The sequence below is a fragment of the Echinops telfairi genome, unplaced genomic scaffold (assembly GCF_000313985.2).
Source record: "Echinops telfairi isolate 266 unplaced genomic scaffold, ASM31398v2 ScPeMD7_443;HRSCAF=831, whole genome shotgun sequence".
Lineage (NCBI taxonomy): Eukaryota > Metazoa > Chordata > Mammalia > Afrosoricida > Tenrecidae > Echinops > Echinops telfairi.
This window is the reverse complement of record NW_022104341.1, coordinates 62921996-62940045: the sequence shown is the minus strand read 5'-3', so window position 1 is coordinate 62940045 and position 18050 is coordinate 62921996. Positions and strand designations below refer to the sequence as shown.

Sequence of the window (18050 nt, the reverse complement as noted above, 5' to 3'; positions counted from 1 at the left end):
AAGCCCCTCAAAACCCCGTGGGTCTCTGCCTACTTATCTTTATGATGCTCCTCCTGCGTTCCAGTTGTGTTAAAGTTTCCTCTAAGCAACTCTCCTGAGCTGGATTCTGAGGAGTCCCTCTGGTATGTGTCACTCCGTCACCATCTTCCCGGAAGTCCCTTTTTTGAACTTCTTAAATAACTTTTACTTTTAACGATCCTCTGTGTTATGCAGTCCCTAGAATAGGTGTCTTATATAAAATTGGAGTTTTTCCTATCCTGGTCTTTCCTGCTGCCACTGGCAAGAAAAGACTGGCTCTGGTATATTTCAGAGGTAGCTTTCTTTTTGCAAAAGCAGTTATTTCTTCTTCCAAAAGTTTTCTCTTTTCCTCAACTTTCATTCTCTCTTCTTGGTGAATTCTTTTAACGTGTTCGAATTTGGCCTGAAGCTCTTTCTCTGCTTCTTTCAGTGTGACTTCTTTCTCCTTCACTCGCTACACAAACATCTGCTTCATCTCATCGTCTTTCTTCTGACGTCATAGGTCTCTTGAACACTGGCAGGCTTGTTCTCGGTGCCATGGCTTTAAAGCCCAGTGCCTCCAGTTTGAAACGTCTGTAAAGTTCATAGTGCCGGGTGTGTGTCTGTTCTCGCAGATCTTCCATGTTTGTACAAATGAGCATCTCCTGGAGCTTTATATAGTCACAGTGGTTCTCATTTTCCACTTGTACAATGCCCCAAGGGTACTGATGAGCTTTGACCATCTTATTGCCGACTTTGACCTCATCCATGCTTCCCACAACAGCAAATGGCAAATGTGCATTCATTGAAGAATTGATTTTAGCAATAGTTTCATTTTTCATCAGGAACTGGTATATCTGGATACCATTGCTAACCAGTTCACTCATGAGTTTGATCTTAAACTTCTGTAATTCACTCTTAGAAATCGCATCTGCTTTGGCAATCACCGGTATAATGTTCACCGTACTGTCATGGATCTTCAGGGTTAAGAGGTCGAGTGTCTTCAGCAAGTGGCCAGTTGGTGAGATGAAGTAAAGGCACATGTGGATGCAGAGAATCATGGTAGTTAGAGAGACTACGTTTAGTCTTCAGCTCTTCTTGGAAATAGCCCTCAAACTGAGCAGCTATGTACTTGACTATTGGTTGATAGCTCCTCTTTATTTATTTGGTCACCAAATCCCATTGTAATCACTGTGGTCAACTTCAGTCGAACATTACTTTCCTGGAGTTTATATGTCTGAACCCTAATTCTAACATTCGGATAAAAATGTGAGGATTCCTGGTCTTCAAAATTGGTATTAAATAATGTGTCAATCAGTGTTGATTTTCCAATTCCAGTTTCCCCCACACAGAGGATATTAAAACAGAAGCCTTGTGGAATGGATCTATTGACCAACTGATCAGGCAGACTTTCAAAACCAACATGGCCAGACATAGTTAAGGAACGAATGTTGTCTTTTGTTTGGATCTGTTCATCATCCATTTGTGAGGGGCATGCAAGGTGTTTTCATGGCCCCATGATGGAAAGAGCAGGTGCCGTGACACTTCGGAGGAGGCCATGGTGCCTGGTGGGAAGGGAGCAAAGGGCGGGATGGAGGCCAGCTGTAATCGTGATCTCAGCAGGAGGGGAGGAGCTAGGAGCAGGGGGAAGGGCAGGGCGGGAGGTGCATACCTCTTATAAAACACTTAGAACAATGATGGTACAAAGCAAGCACTGTATAAATGTACTACTGCCTTTATTAAGGTAGAACTTTGGAATCCCTAGGAGAGAAATGGTTGAAACCGAGAGTAGGTAAATACTCAGTTTTGGAGGGAAAGCAAGTAGAATGAGTCAATATATTGAGATGATTATAAAAAACAAAACCACCTAAACGCACAGATGTATTGATTCTGACTCCCAGTGACAGACGAGCAGAATGGTGCCTTATGGTTGCAGAGACTCTCAGTCCTTATGGGAGCAGACAATTTCAGTTTCTCCTTAGGAGCTCTGCGAGTTAGCCGTCCAGTGTGTAATCCACTGCACCACCAGACTTCTAGATAATCAGGAACCAGTAAACGGGAAATGAATACTCAGCAGATAGGAGAGTCTGGACAGTGAAATATTGCAGAAATCAAAGGAAGTGAGCTTTTGTTATTCTTCTTGTCGTGAGTAGTGAAAAGCAGTTTATTTCAATGGCCAGAGAAAGGAGTAGTCCGGAATAACTTTCACCAAGGCTGCTTAAGTGGCCATGCCGGGGCAAAAAATACTTCATAGGGTTGGAGCTAGGGGAGGGAGGAAGCAAGTTCATTTAACGGGACAGTCTCTTTCTCTCCCCCTCCCCCCTTAACATTTTATTGTCATTTGGGGAAGGCTTACCGAGCAGATCATCAGTTTTATATTTAACAATTTCTGTTTCATCTCACTCATTGCAATCCCTTCAGGATAACATCACCCGCCTGCCTCTTTCCTGTGTTTCCTCTCTCCATCCATCCCCCTTTCCCAATCCTCCCGAACATTGCTCTTGACTAAGTGCTGCAACTTCGATCCCAGATGGTTGGCTCTAAGATGCGCAGATATCAATGTTGTTAATATTCCCCTTGTAGACCAGCTTATTTTCTGGCTGAAAATTGAGCTACAGGGGTGAGTTCATGTCATTTGGGGAAGGATGATCAAACAAGGACCATAGTCTTGGGTTCCTCCCATTCCTATCTGACTAATAAGTGTGGTCTCGTTCACATCTTTCTTTGACTCCGTCCAGTACCTTCTAATGCAATCCCTTTCAGAGAAGCTTGGTAGGGGTAGATGGTCACCATCTAGTTGTTCTGGTCTCAATGTAGTGGAAACTGATGTTTGTATGGTCCATTAGTTCATTGGACTGATTGTTTCTATGTACCTTTTAAAAAATCAATATTCTTTTCTTTGGGCAGAGAGAGAATCATTGCACCTTAGATGGCTGCCTACAAGTTTTAATACCCCGAGTTGAGTTGACACGCACCAAAGTAGGAAGTAAGCTTTGTAACTGTGTTCCACCCATTGACCTTGGTGTCCTTGGAGAGTTTGGTCCTGAGCCCTTTAGCCCAATGACTCATGCCTCCAAGATACTCTCAGCAGGATGAAAAAATATATGTGTATATATCTCCACTCTCAGCAGGATGAAAAAAAGAATGCCTTAGCAGTGACTGCTTTAGAAATGCCAAGAGACTTTCCTTTTATTGGCACAGATAGTGGTAAAAGTAGGTTATAAGGCATTACAGATGGAATTGTGTCTTCTAAAAATATGAGGGGATACCCCAAAGAAACTGTAATCTCCCTACCCCCAAGGCTATGTGTTTGATTTTTTTTACAAAACAACCTTATCACCTTCAAAATACTCTTCATTACACGTAATACACATCTGCGATTCCATTCTTGGAAACATTTTTCAAACTCATCTGTTTGGATGGCTGACAGCACTTCCTTCGTTTTTTTCTTCACCTCTTTTACATCTCCAAATGGCTGTCCTTCCATGTCCCTCTTCATTCGTGGAAGCAAAAAGAAGTTGCACAGAGCAAGGTCAGGTGAGTAAGGTGCATGGGCAAGAGAGACATGTTGCTTTTGCCAAAAACTGGCACACTGAGATGGCTGTGTGAGCAGGTACATTGTCATGGTGACAAAACCAGTCCCGTCTGCCACAAATCAGGCCTTTTTTGTCACACACTGTTACGCTATCTTTTCAGAACCTCTAAATCAGTGGTTCTCAACCTTCCTAATGCCACGACCGTTTAATACAGTTCCTCATGTTGTGGTGAACCCCCAACCATAAAATTATTTTCCTTGTTACTTCATAACTGTAATTTTGCTGCTGTTATGAATCGTGTGACCCCTGTGAAAGGGTTATTCAACCCCCAAAGGGGTCACGACCTATAAGGTGAGAACCACTGCTCTAAATAGAAAACTTGATTAACAGTCTGACCTGGTGGAATGAACTCCAAATGCACTATGAGTTGACATTTTTGTCTGTTCAGGAAGTTGATGGATATCCAGAACAAGGTTTGTCATCAATAGACATTTCACCTTTTTTGAAACAAGAAAACCACTTGTACACTTGAATTTTTCCCACAGCACTGCCCTTGTAAGCTGTGTTCAACATCACAACAGTTTCTTCAGCATTTTTCCTGAGCAGGAAACAAAGTTTCACAGCCACATGCTGTTCTCTTAAATTGGCTATACAGCTTTTATGAAAAAATTCACTATGACCAGAGAGAACCTTCCAGGTGGTGCCACTGGGTGCATAACTCAGAGCTAGTTGCTTGATGCTTGCCTAGTGGGAAAAATGCGTACTATGAAAGCTCCCGGCTAGTGGAGCTTTTTTCTGTTTTTTTTCTTTCTTTTTTTTCGGGGTGGTGGTTGGTTACCCCCTTGTATGTGTTATAAATCCACTTATACTTGTGGATGTAACACCACTGAAGAATAGGGATTCCTATTTTCTGTTAACAAGGCTACACCTATGCAGGCAGCATCTTAGACCAATCCCCTGTAAGATAGAAAATGAACAGAGTGAGTGCAGAGAATGAAGCACAGATGGAGGGAAGTACATGCCACATAAGATCGCTAAGGAATGTAGAGAAGCCAAGACAAAGATTTCCCCCCAGGGCAGACAGAAAGAACCTTATCCGGGAACCTGCACCTGTAATTCAGAGTTCTAGCCTCCTAAACTGTGAGAAAATAAATTTATTGAAACCATCCACTTATGATGTTTCCATTATAGCAGCACTACATAACTAAAACAGAAGAATTTAAGACTGGGTAGTGAGGACAAAGAGTGGAATTACAGTAGATGCACATTTAACTCACTTGAACTCAACTATATGAGCTTTTGTAATAAAGGAAAATATTTTTCCATGTGTGCTCTTTATTATATACTATATGATATAGCACATGTTGTACATTTATCCATATTACTACTGAACAAGTTTCTCTACATAAGAGTATGTATGCTGTCCTTTAAGCAATTTAAGGGCTTTTCAGAGGTGAATTGACTATATTGATTTTGTAAATTCTGAAACCTACCAACTCAAGTATTTAGGAAAAGTATGGTATAATATTTGACCTACAAAAAAGAGATCTATATTAGGTAATAAAACAACTTCAGAGTCTCACTAGCTGTCTTATAAACGCTGCAGGCAGAACAGGGTTTAGCCTTGCCTACTGTAAAGGTCTTGTTAACCAAACCACTGAAGTCTCTTTTAACAGCAGTGGTGAGATTGTAAACTCAGTACCTTAAGTAACTTTTTAAGAGGTTTTCTCTTAAATATAAAAGAAATACCTGTTAGAAAATTTGGAAAATAGAAGTCTAAACTAAGGGGGGAAAGTCAGTAATTGCTTCATTAAAAGACATAGGTTAATATTTTGTTGTGTGCCTGTCTAATCTTTTGAAAATTCATATTTCAAAATGTTTAATGTAATTGAGATTAAATTTTATATAGTTCAGTATCCTATTTTCTTCTACCTAACATCACTTATCATTATGTAATAAACATCCTCCCGTTATTAAACATATTTTAATATGTTTAATAAATAAATAAAATTTTTATTTATTTTTAAAAATACTGTTTATTGGGTGCTCTTACATCTCTTATCACAATTCATACATTCATTCAGTGTGTCAAGCACATATGCCGCCATCATCATTTTCAAAGCATTCTCTTCCCACTTGAGCTCCTGATATCAGCTATCCATTTCTTACCCCTCCCTCCCCTGCCTACCCTTCCACATGAACCCTTGATAAGTTATAGATTATTATTTCCATATCTTACATCATCCTCTGTCACCCCTCATCCACTTTTCCATTATTTGTCCCCCTGGGAGGGGGTTCTAGATTGATCCTTGTGATTGATTCCCCCTTTCTCCCCCTCCCCTTCCCTAATGCTCCTGGTATCTCTATTCTCATTGCTGGCCCTGAGGGGTTTATCTATCCCGGATTCCCTGTGTTGCAGGCTCTTAGCAGTAGCAGTGTGCATGTTCTTGTCTAATCTGATTTGTAAGGTAGAATTGAGGTCATGATAGTAGGGATGAAGGAAACACCAAAGAACTAGAGGAAAGTTGTGTGTTTCATTGGTGCTATACTGCTCCCTGACTGGCTCATCTCTTCCCTGTGACCCCTCTGTGAGGGCATGTCCAGTTGTCTACAAGTGGACATTGGGACTCCACTCCATGCCCCACCACCATTCACCTTGGGTATGGGTCTTAGATGTCTGATACCTGATCTCATCGGCACCTCATGATCACACAGGCTGGTGTGCTTCTTCCATGTGGGCTTTGTTGCTTCTCTTCTAGATGGCCACTTGTTTATTTTCAAGCCTTTAAGATCCCAGATGCTATATCTTTTGATAGCTGGGCACCATCAGCTTTGTTCACTACATTTGCTTATGCACGCATTTTGTCTTCAGCGATCTTGTTTGAAAGGTGAGCATCACAGAATGCCGGATTGTTAGAACAAAGTGTTCTTGTGTTAAGTGAGTACTTGAGTCAAGGCCCAATGTCCATCTGCTACCTTAATTCTATATAGATATGAGTACATAGTTCTTTCCCCTCTCGTTATGTATGTATTTACATATGTACATGCTTATATTTAGACCTCTATAAATGTCCTTTGCCTCCTGTTTCTTTCCTCGATTTCCTTTTACATTCCTCTTTCCCACCAGCATGTTCGGCCTTTATTCGGGTTTAGTAATCCCTTGCTGCTACATTGCCCTTGATTAGATCCCACTAGGCATCCTATGACTTTCTTTCAACTGATTATTGTTCACTTGTTCAAATTAAAAATATTTTAATTGATGTTCTCATTTGTTTTGTCCATTGCTGATGCCCCTGATTACATCAGAAAAAGAAAAACTCGCGGTCATCAAGTTAAGTCTGACTCATAATTCTAGAGAGTAGAACTGCCCTCGTGTGTTCCTGTAACTGCTTATGGGAGTAGAAAGTTTCCTCTTTCTTCTACTTAAATAGTCTAATGTGGAGATATTTTAATGTAGATTTTATCATTTATTATGGAAAAAATGTAAGACCAAGAACATTTCTGGTAAGGGTTAAAAAACAACTAAATTTAAATTTTTAATAAAAGTTTTCAGAAAAATATATCAAAACTGTTATTCTTTAAAAGGAAAAGTGTATGGATGGAGTCAGCATTCTTCACATGGTACGCAGAGCTTTTTTATGGAAACAGTTTGAAAGGCATGTTGATAGGTCACTGAGGTCTAGTAATCTAATTACTTAATATTAATCTATATTTTATTGTGTCATCTTAACAAAGTCATTTAAATGCTTTGAGCCATAATTTGCTCATTTAGAAGATGACAGAATTAAATAGTTTCTGAAGTTCCTTTGGCATTTCCTTTTTTTTAATCCTAAAATTATTTCTTCCCTTCTGTCTCATGTTTACGTGTTGATAACTTATCACTTACTGCAGCTTATCTGTCTTTCATATTTAACATTTTATAGACTTTTAAACTACTTTAATACACTCAGGAAAGTTTGAAAAATAATGACACCTAAAATCATTGAAATCAATGACTATTACCTGCGAAGGGTCTCTGCACTACAAAAGAGTTTGCAAAAAGTAGGTGCGTTTTATTATTAAAGAGTAGAGTATTCCTTTCTATCTGAGGAGCAGATTTTAGTCTTATGTTAATAAACCCAAATGACTTATTTCTTGGTCTTGAACGAAAGATGCTGAGGTGATGGCGTTAGCTCAGCTCTGTTGATCTGAAAATGGACAGTGTGGGTACCTGCCCACTTGCCACTTTTAAAGTGAAATCACGTGAATAAAGAATGGCAACCATTTGGGCTTATATTGCAGACACTGGCTGTAGGTGTTAGACTCTTAAGCCCAAGTGTTTGCCCTTTCTCTTTATTCCTTTTTGCTTTGGTAGGTTGTAAACTTGAGCAATGTATAGATTAAGGAGAACAGTGAGCCCTGGTGGTGGTATGGTTACACATTGGGCGGCTACTTGCAGGGGCTACAATTTGAACCCCCAGTGGCTCCACGGGAGAAAGAATGCGTTTTGTGTTCCTGTCAGCAGTGACCGTCTCAGAAACCCACAGGGGTCCAGTCATCGTTGACACATGGCAGTGAGTTTGGTTTTTGGTATGAATTACAGGATCTGATTTTTATCACAGTTCTTATATTTTTAAATTCTTCCTTTCCATTCAGTTAAAAATTGTATTTCACACTAACAGTTTTAAAGCAATGTGGAAACTGGAATCCAATGATTTGGCATGCATTAGCCATATTTTTGGATTGTCTATAAATGTAATATGTTGAGATTTGATGATCCTTCAGGTGGATATTGTCACTTGGGTGAATTGAGTTCCTTACCCCTGAAATGATCTTTTAAAAACAAATTATATGTAACGCATTGTGATTAGTGATGTAGGAGTACTGTTGATATATTTTCACTAATAAATTTTCAGAATCCTTCTTTTACTGCCTGTTTACCAATAGAAATGTTTCCAGGTGTAAAGAACACACTTCCTTAAAACTTTTAAAAAATTGTTTTAATTTTGGAGCATATTTTAGCAGAAAGATTAAAATGGGTTGCTGGCTTACAAGTGACTCCCACAGCATTAGAGGTTATGTATAGGCTATCCGTTCCTCCTAAGAATCTAGTCATTGCTTTTCTTGCTTCCAGATTGTGTAATATAGCTTTAGAAGGAGATGTGTGAAGTATGACATGGGAGTAATACCATATATATGAACATTTTTTATGTTGACTACATTCTTGCAAAAATACTTCAGTCTAATATTTTTTCAAATATAGGAATCTTTGAAAAGATCAAACCTATTATTTTTCACTCTAACTTATATATTACTTAGGAAGCCCTGGTGATATAGTGGGTTACAAACTAAGTTGCTAATCAGAAGGTCAGTAGTTTGAATCTATCGGCTGCTCCCTGGGAGAAAAACTGTTCTCGTGAAGATTGAAAATCTTGGAACTTCACAGGGCGCTTCTACCCTGTCCTCTGGAGTCGCTGTGAGTCAGAATGGACTCAATAGCAGTGAGTTTGGGTGTTGTTGTTGTTGCTTGTCTATTTTTCTAAGCTCTGTTCTGATCTTCCTAAATAGATTAGGCAGCGGTAGGAAGATTAGATATCTTTATTTCCTTTTTATAGATGATATTCAGATAGTGATCTGCCTAGGTCATGTTGAGGTAAATTGCAGAATTGAGATTATAACTGAGCTTCTAGGGCTGCCTTTCTGTATTAGACTACCAGGTGGTCTTTGACAGTACTTTATCATAAGCAGCGGCAGCATTTTGTTCCGCTGTCTACCAAAACAAGAAGAATGCAACTTTGTAGTAAGTCCTCAAATTCAGATGACCAGAAGATTTGCGTTGGGTCGTGGTCGAGTGGAAGGAGGGAGAAGAGTGCAGAGTGGTCAGAAAATGAGCACCTGATTTTTTAATGGACTACTGAGAGAGACGTGTATTTAGCTATCAATAAGTTATACAATGATGATTAACTTTTGCCTTTTAGCCAGAACATTTAAAATGGTAGCACCAGATGAATGCCAGCAAGAGGGACCCATTAAGAGCGGTTCAAGGGTGAAATATTAGCTTGATTGTAAAGATATACCCAGCAAAGGATACACCATTTCAATAAATTCTGTATGTACAATTCAGTGACATTTGCCATGTAGTTTAAAATATTTTTAATTATTAATTAGGAGTTAATACATTTCATTCCATAGTTCAGTCACACGAAGCAGAATTATACAGTTGCTAACCCAGTCAGTTTCTAAGCATTCTTTTTCTTCCTGGACTTGTTGACATTGACTGCCATCACCACTGTACTCCCCACCCTGCCTTCTGGACACCCTTATTCTACTTGTCCCTATAGGTTCATCAGTCCTGGGTTTCATGTACTGAAGCACAGAAAACCATTGTATTAGTCTAGGTACTTTAGAGAAACAAATCCACAGCAACTCATGTATAAGAGAGAGTTTTATGTAAAGAAAATGTGCATCACGAAAACATCCCAACCCAATGCTGCCCAAGCCCACAAGTCCAACATTAACCCATTAACCCAACACCAGTCCACAAAGTCCTCCACCTCACAAAACAGAGGCAATGATGCCGACTGCAGGAGGAAAGCTGAGTCAGTGAACGAATAAGCATCTCAGCACTAGCAGGGGTCTCCACACGGCTGCTCCAGCACCCAGGGCTGCATCGGGATAGGTCCATGTAGCTTCTCCTTGAGGATGTCTTGTAGGAAGTCAATCTTGCAAGCTGAAGCAGGGAACTGCTAAGGCAGCTGCACCCTGGTGTGACCATCACAAAGCAAGAGACCCGAGAACTAGAAAGGCGAGGCTCACCACCCACTTATCCCTCCGCCTTTCACTTAGCCCCACATGTGATTATCGGCCAGGTTGGCACAATTAACTAACTCAGCCATATAACACAACTTCAAGAGGGTGACCTCCAATGATATAACACCTCTGAGCTATACCCTAATATGAACAAATAAAAACACAAGAAAACAAACCAGACCGAAAAATTTAAAAAATGTTGAAAACTAAATCAGGTTTAGCATGCATCAGAGGGGGTGGGGTTGGGGGAATCAACTGACAAGGTTTTAACTGTTCAAGTCAGATTTATGTCTTTGATCTTTTATAGTCATCTCTCCAAAACACTGTTTAGTAGCCACTTTCTTCCCATCCCTCAACCGTGGATAGAGGGTGTTCACTGAGGCTGGTTTCCATGTAGATCCCACACGTCTCTTGGGCTCCCACTGTCATCCACAGCCTTCTGCAAACCAGAGTCTCACAATTTAGGCTCTGATACTACTCCCTCCTTTGACTTTGGATGATATGATTTACAATCTTTTGTGCAGGCTATTGCATCCAGTAAGGGTATATTTCTGTTCCAGATGCTGCACGTTTCTTCTAAGGAGAAATACCCATTATTTACATTTGTGAACGGTCATTCCAGAGACTATGATTTTACAGCTACTACAACCCGTGAAGAAGACCTTTTCTCAGAGGATGAAAAGAGACGATTGAAGCGGTTCAGCACAGAAGAATTTGTCTTGCTGTGACGATGAACGCATTGGCATTTGATGAGAAGGACTCCTTTGAAGGGGGAAAGAAATGAAGAGAAAGAAACAAGTATATTCGAAACTGGCTATTTTCTCAAGTATCTTAATTTTATATGTTCTTGGAAAAAATATCATGTGGAAGTATGTAAATGTTAAAGATATTTTTTTCTGCAAGACAACTGATCAAATGGGTTTTCATTTCTAATAAATATTGGTTGCATTTCTATTTTCCAGAAATCTGCTAAGTATAACTGTACTTTAACTATAAGCCTTCCTACCTTCGTAAGTTTCAGCTGTTACTAATGACAAGGAAAACGAATCTCTGCTGCCACGTGGGTTGCTGAGGAACCTGCGTGGCAGAGTGGGGTATGTGTGCAGCTGCTGACACAAGGTCAGCCGTTGGAAACCGCCAGCCATTCTGCCACAGAAAGACGAGGCCTCCTGTTCCTGTAGAGTTATCATCGCAGAAGCCCACAGGGACCGTCCCCCCAGCTCGCAGGGTCCCTGTGAGTCTGAAAAGCAGGGAGTTTTGAGTGGTTGATGGTGGTTGATGAAGTAGAAGGATGCTTTTGACTAGTTTATATATTAAAGGGTAGCTTTTAGCTGTGATGTGCATCCAATTGCATAAACAGTTGTGAGTGAAAGTAATACTTAGCAATATGATTTTATAATGGCTGTTCATTGTACTTGCCATTAAACTTTCCTATGAGACCTGAATATAAAGTATTGGTTTTCCCCACAATTTAAAAAATTATATTATTAATAGTAACAGCATCCAATCACACCAGATAAAAACCAATAATAGGAGTAGTGTTTGTTTTCTATCTCAAAAATACAATTTTATGGGAACTCTACTTATTATACAGTTTCTAAATCTAAAGCTACGTACCGAGAAAGGCATCAGTCGCTGGTCCTCCTTGTGGTTTTTGCTGTTAGTGTAAATCACTGTAGCGGTGTTTATAAGCTGAGGCCACCTCTGAGCAAATCTGCCTTAAGTGTTTTGTGTGTGACTTAGTGGCAATTTGTGATATAAAAGTACCAGGTTTATTATTGAACCAGGATTAGAAAATAAAAGCTTTAATAAAGATGTAAGAATATACAGTGCCTTTGCTTTGATTTTAGTGTTGGGGATCTTTTAATCCTCTTTGAAAAAGTAATGTCTGAGATGCGGTCTGTGTATTTATAATGAAAGCAGATAGTATTGCTCCTCTAAAAACAAACTATTAACTTTCTTTATGGCCCTTCCATCTTTCAGTGTGGAAAGGAGACTTACCATAAAGACAAGATTGTGTGTCCTCTGGAGTCACTGATCGCTCCTATCAGAGAGGCGATTGACTAGGCTCAGAGTTGCATGCAAAACTGGAGCAGGGTGGGCAGATTGCTTTAATATGCCTGATGAGGAAAATCAGGTTTGACAGGTTTCCGTGTGGATAGTTTGCTGGAGTGAAATAAATGGTCTGAAATCCAAAATTTTCCTTTACCCTTGATAACATCTGGACAAATTAAGTCCAGTGCTAATTATGCTGGCATGTCAAAGCAATGTCTGGACCGGAAGCCAGTGGCATGGCACATTTTATGACTGTAATTCTCATCTAAGGAAGTGCCAGTTATCCCAGGATCCTACAATTCACACATCAAACAAGAGCACCCATACTTCCAACTGGTAACTCTTATAGTTCTCACAAGAACTGTAAAAAGATTAGTTATAGAAGACTGTGGTTTTCTTAACACATTCTGAGATCATCTTAAGGGGATTTTGAAATGACAACTGGATGATGTTGAGGTGAGAGGAGGCAGAGTTTTTACTATACTTAAAGCATTATATGAACAAAATGGATTTTATAGCACAATCATCCTCATGATTCGAAATACATAATTTATAGCCAGAATCATTTGTATAATAGTATGTATGTAAAATACAGTAATATTTGTGAACAAATGAAAATTGAGACGGGGTACTAATTCACCTTTAGCAGAGGCATAGCCAAATGTTGTGCTACTCTACTGTTGGGCGGGCAGTAACAAAACTGTATCACTAGAATTAGAATAGTGTGTGTTGTTGTTCATCAAGCCAGTTCCCACCCATAGCGACCCTATGCACAACAGAATGAAACCCCGCCCCGCCCTGCCCCAGCCTCCCATGTGTTCCTATGTTGTAGCCCATGGTTGCAGCCACTGTCCATCCGTCTCCTTGAAGGCCTTCCTCTTTTTTGCTGCCCCTCTCTTTTACCAAGCACGATGTCCTTTCCAAGGACTGGTCTGCCCTGACATGTCCAAAGTATATGAGATGAAGTCTCATAAGGAACTGTATTTCTTCCAGAACAGGTTGGTTTGCCCTTTTAGCAGTCCATGGTACTTTCAATATTCTCCAGCACCACAATTCAAATGCATATATCCTTCTTCGGTCTTCCTTATTCAATGTCCGACTTTCAGATACATGTGATGCAATGGAAAATACCATGGCTTGAGTCAGGCTCACCTTAGTACTCAAAGAAGCATCCTTGCTTTTCAAAATTCTAAAGAGGTCTGTGCAGGAGATTTACTTAATGCAACTCATCTTTTTATCTCTTGACTGCTGCTTCCATGAGCACTGATTATGGATCCAATCAAAATACAATCCTTGACAATTTTAATCTTTTCTCCATTTATCATGATGTTATCTATTGATCCAGTTGTGAGGATTTGGGTCTTCGTTACATTGAGTTGTAATCCATACTAAAGGCTACAATCTTGATCTTCATCAGCAAGTGCTTCAAGTCTTCCTCACTTTCAGGAAGCAAGGTTGTGTCACCTGTATATCACAAGTTGTTAATAAGCCTTCCTCCAATCCAGATGCCACATTCTTCTTATGATCCAGCTTCTCAGATGATTTGATCAGCATGCAGATTGAAGGAGCATGGTGAGAGAAGACAACGCTGAGGTACACTTTCCTTGGTTAAAACCATGCAGTATGCCCTTGTTCTGTTTGCACAGCTCCCTCTGGATCCATGCACGAGTTCCGCATGCGCACAAGGAAGTGTACCGGAACTCCATTCTTCTCAAGCTTACCAGAGTTTATTATGGCCCACAGAAGCCAATGTGTTGGCGTAATCAATAAACACAAGGAAACATCTTTCTGGTATTCCTTGCTTCTCTCAAGATTCATCTGACATCAGCAACAATATCCCTTGTCCCACATCCTCTTCTGAATCTGGCCTGAACCTCTGGTGGCTCCCCGTCAATGTACTGTTGTAACTGTTGTTGGATGATCTTCAGCAACATTTTGCTTGCATGTAATATTCATGATATTGTTCTATAATTTGAGCATTCTATTACATCATTTTTCTTTGGAATAGGCACACATCTGGATCTCTTCCAGTTAGTTAGTCGAATAACTGACTTCCAAATGTCCTGGCATATGAGGAGGTACCCCAAAAATTAAGCCAGAAGTTTTTCAAAGCCACGTATGTAATTTTTTTTTTTTTTTTTTTACAAAACAACCTTATCACCTTCAAAGTACTCTCTATTACACTTAGTACATTTATCACATCTGCAATTCCATTCATGGAAACACTTTTCAAGCTCATCTGTTTGGATGGCTGATAGAACCTCCCTTGTTTTTTTCTTCACCTCTTCTGCGTCTTCAAATCGCTGTCCTTTCATGTCCCTCTTCATTCACAGAAACAAAAGGAAGTCACACAGAGTTAGATCAGGTGAGTCAGTTGAGATGGGCAAGAGAGGCATGCTGTTTTTTGGCAAAAACTGGTGCACTGAGATGGTTGCATGAGCAGGTGCATGGTCATGGTGCAAAACCAGTACCCTGAAAGCTCTGACTAGTGGAGCTTTTTGCTGTATTTTTTTCTTTTTTTTTTTTACCCCTCTTAGACGATATTTCCAGTGCTTTATCAGCTTGTTTTGAAGCATTTCAATTGGTATTCTGACAATTCCTGGAGCCTTATTTGTGGCTAATGCTTTCAATGCAGTTTGAAGTTCTTCCTTCAGTACCACTGATTCTTGCTCTTATGCTGCCTCCTGAAATGGTAGAATGTCGATTAGTTCTTTTGGTACAGTGATTCTGTTTATTCTTTCTATCTTTGAATTAAATTAGAGGTATTCAGCGTTCTGTCTTTAGACTTTGGTTTGAACATACATTTCAAGTTCTGATAATACATAGATTCCCCAAATAAATAGGCCTAGTGCCCCTTTTTTCAGAAAAAAAAAATTACTCAGCACCCTCCTGACAATGAGAAACTTTGAACTATAGCCTGTAATCTAGGATCAAGTGTAGGTATCCGCTTTGCAGCTCCTGTGAATTTTTCCAGCAGCCTAGGGGGTCATATCACCTACTTTGATAGTAGTTAAACCTCATCAATAAAGTTTCTAGTCTTTTAGCCTAGACTAAAGAAAGTTAAAAGGACAGGATTCCAAGATGCGTGTTCTTTTAAAATCATGTAGGAGGTGCCTCTATTTGGACACCATAACTATTAAGATACTAGATTGTACCGGGGAGGAGATGAGCCAGTCAGGGTGCAGTGTAGCAATGACGAAACATACAACTTTTTCCTCCAGTTCCTAAATGCTTTCTCCCTGCCTGCCCTGCTCCACTCCACCCCCACCCCACCCCACCCCCGCCCCCACTATCAGGATCCCAATTCTACCTTACAAATCTGGCTAGACCAGAGGATGTACATTGGTACAAATAGGAACTGGAAACAGGGAATCCAGTGGTGAGAGTGGTTATACCGGGAGGGTGGAGGGTGGGTGGGTTGGAAAGGGGGACCCGATTACAAGGATCTACATATAACCTGAGGGATGGACAACAGAAAAGTGCGTGAAGGGAGACCGGACAGTGTAAGATATGACAAAATGTATAAATTATCAAGAGTTCATGAGGGAGGGGGAAGCGGAAAATGAGAAGCCGATATCAAGGGCTCAAGTAGAAAGGAAATGTTTTGAGCGTGATGATGGCAACAAATGTGCAAATGTGCTTGACACGACGGATGTATGGATTGTGATAAGAGTTGTAGGAGCCCCCAATAAAATGATTTTAAAACAAATAAATAAAAGATCAGCTCAGGAGAAAAAAAAAAAAAAAGATTTGACACCTGGAATCCCCTTTGTCAGTCTTTTAGCTGCCAGCCCCTAGAGTCCTGTTTGCTGACTGCGTAAATGAGAAGGAGCCACGGTGGTGTCATGGCTGTCTTTGTCATCAGGTGCTGCTGTCACGGAAAGACCACAGACGGGAAGCATGAATTAATAATTTCGTTTCTCACTGTTTTGAAGACTAGAAGTCTTATTTAAGGATCTGTGCTCTGTAAGAAAGCTTTCAGGGACCCGAGGCTCCAGCGAACACGGGAGCCCCCAGCCGCAGCCGCCACCCTGAGGGCCGTAGCGCCGCGCGTCACACAGGCCAGCGTCACAGTTGGAGGACAGCAGATCAGTGCCATTGGGCAAGGCCTCTGTGTGTTGCTGGGCATTTCTCTGGGAGATACGCAGAAAGAATTGGAGCACATGGCCCGAAAGATTTTAAACCTACGTGTGTTTGAAGATGAGAGTGGAAAGCAGTGTCAAAGAGTGTGATGGACAAGCAGTATGAGGTGCTCTGTGTCAGCCAGTTCACCCTCAAGGGGAACAAGCCAGACTTCCACCTGGCTATGCCTACTGAACAGGCTGAGGGGTTTTATAACAGCTTTGTGGAGCAGCTGCGGAAGGTAGACAGACCAGAGCGCATAAAAGATGAAAAGTTTGGTGCTTACATGCAAGTTCACATTCAGAATGATGGGCCTGTGACCATAGAACAGGAACCCCAGCTGCCAGTGCCACCACCTCTGATCCAAAGCAGCTGGCAAAGCTTGAAAAGCAACAGCAGCGGAAAGAACAGACCGGAACCAGGAGAGAAGAAAAGTAATCATCCTGTTAAAAAAAAAAGAAAGAAAAGACCAGAACCAAGGGACCTTCTGAGCGCAGCAAAGAAAGTCCTACTCCTTGGAAAGAAGACCGCAGTGCCGGCAGCGGGGCGGAGGGGTGCGTGTTCTCAGAGCGAGAGCCCTAGAGGACACCGGAATCGGTATGTTATCATTTGGAAAAATGGATCCTGAAAGATTCTTGAATCACATTCATTACCTACACTGCTTGAAGAATTTGGAACTGAAACCCGAGGAAGAAGATAGAAACAAGATATTGAAAACTTGAGTAGCCTTGCAAAAACCAGCAACCCAAATGGAACACTACCGTTTTCTGTTATTGCTGTGGCCCTGTAGAGGCGGAGGTGCTGTTGGTCGGAGGAGTGCACCCACTGTTTCTCCCATCTTCAGAAAGCACATTGTAGCAGGACATTGTTGGGTCCTCCAATATCTCAGCTTGTTTTAGGAATAGCCTGGTCCAGCATCAGCTGTCACCAAGTCCTCGTTCACACTGTGGTATGTTTCCACATGTCTCTGCTGAATCTCCCATAGTCGTCTAGTCCATAGTCTTTGCAACATTGGTTTATAATCCAGAGCCAATGTGAAGGTAGTGAAGGGAACAGTTGTCAACGACAATATATTATATGACGCCTCTGGATCTTGTATATTTGCTCTTTTAAAAAAAAAAATCTCAAATTAAAAAAGAAAGCTTTCTCGTTATTTCAACTGTGGAGGAAGGTTCTTGTGTCTTCAGCTTCTGCTTTCTTGTTCATCCGAGAGCTCCATTTGGCTTGGCATCTATCAACATCTCTCTTTGCGGATTTGCTTAATATTTTTATATCCCCCAATGAAGGAACACCCTACACTCATTTTGTCTCATTAACATAGCAAAACAACCCATTCCCAACCACAAGCAGACAGGTAGAGGTTAGGACTTATAGCATATATGCTTTGGGGAGATAGTTGATTCCATAACAAGTATATTAAAAAAATTTCCCTAAGATACCCATTTTTCTGTTTGGGTGTTAAATCAACATTAAATCTGTGTTAGTGGGAAAGAGAACTTAATAGTATTTAATATTAAACAACTTTTATCAAGAACATAACAAAAAGATAAA

General features: G+C 40.6%; 1 protein-coding gene and 2 pseudogenes across 1 annotated transcript in view; 2 read left to right on the top strand and 1 right to left on the bottom strand.

Annotated features, from left to right (window-relative positions):
- ATG4C (autophagy related 4C cysteine peptidase) overlaps window positions 1–12149 on the top strand; it is a 96595-nt gene extending 84446 nt beyond the window's left edge. Inside the window, exon 11 of the mRNA XM_004699377.2 lies at window positions 10883–12149. Within this exon, the coding sequence (XP_004699434.1) occupies window positions 10883–11050 (168 nt within the window). The 3' untranslated portion in view covers window positions 11051–12149. The remainder of the gene's footprint in view (window positions 1–10882) is intronic.
- LOC101651734 lies at window positions 231–1557 on the bottom strand (annotated as a pseudogene).
- Window positions 12150–14000: 1851 nt separating the features above from the next.
- Window positions 14001–17597, top strand: LOC101641489 (annotated as a pseudogene).
- The last annotated feature ends 453 nt before the right edge of the window (window positions 17598–18050 follow it).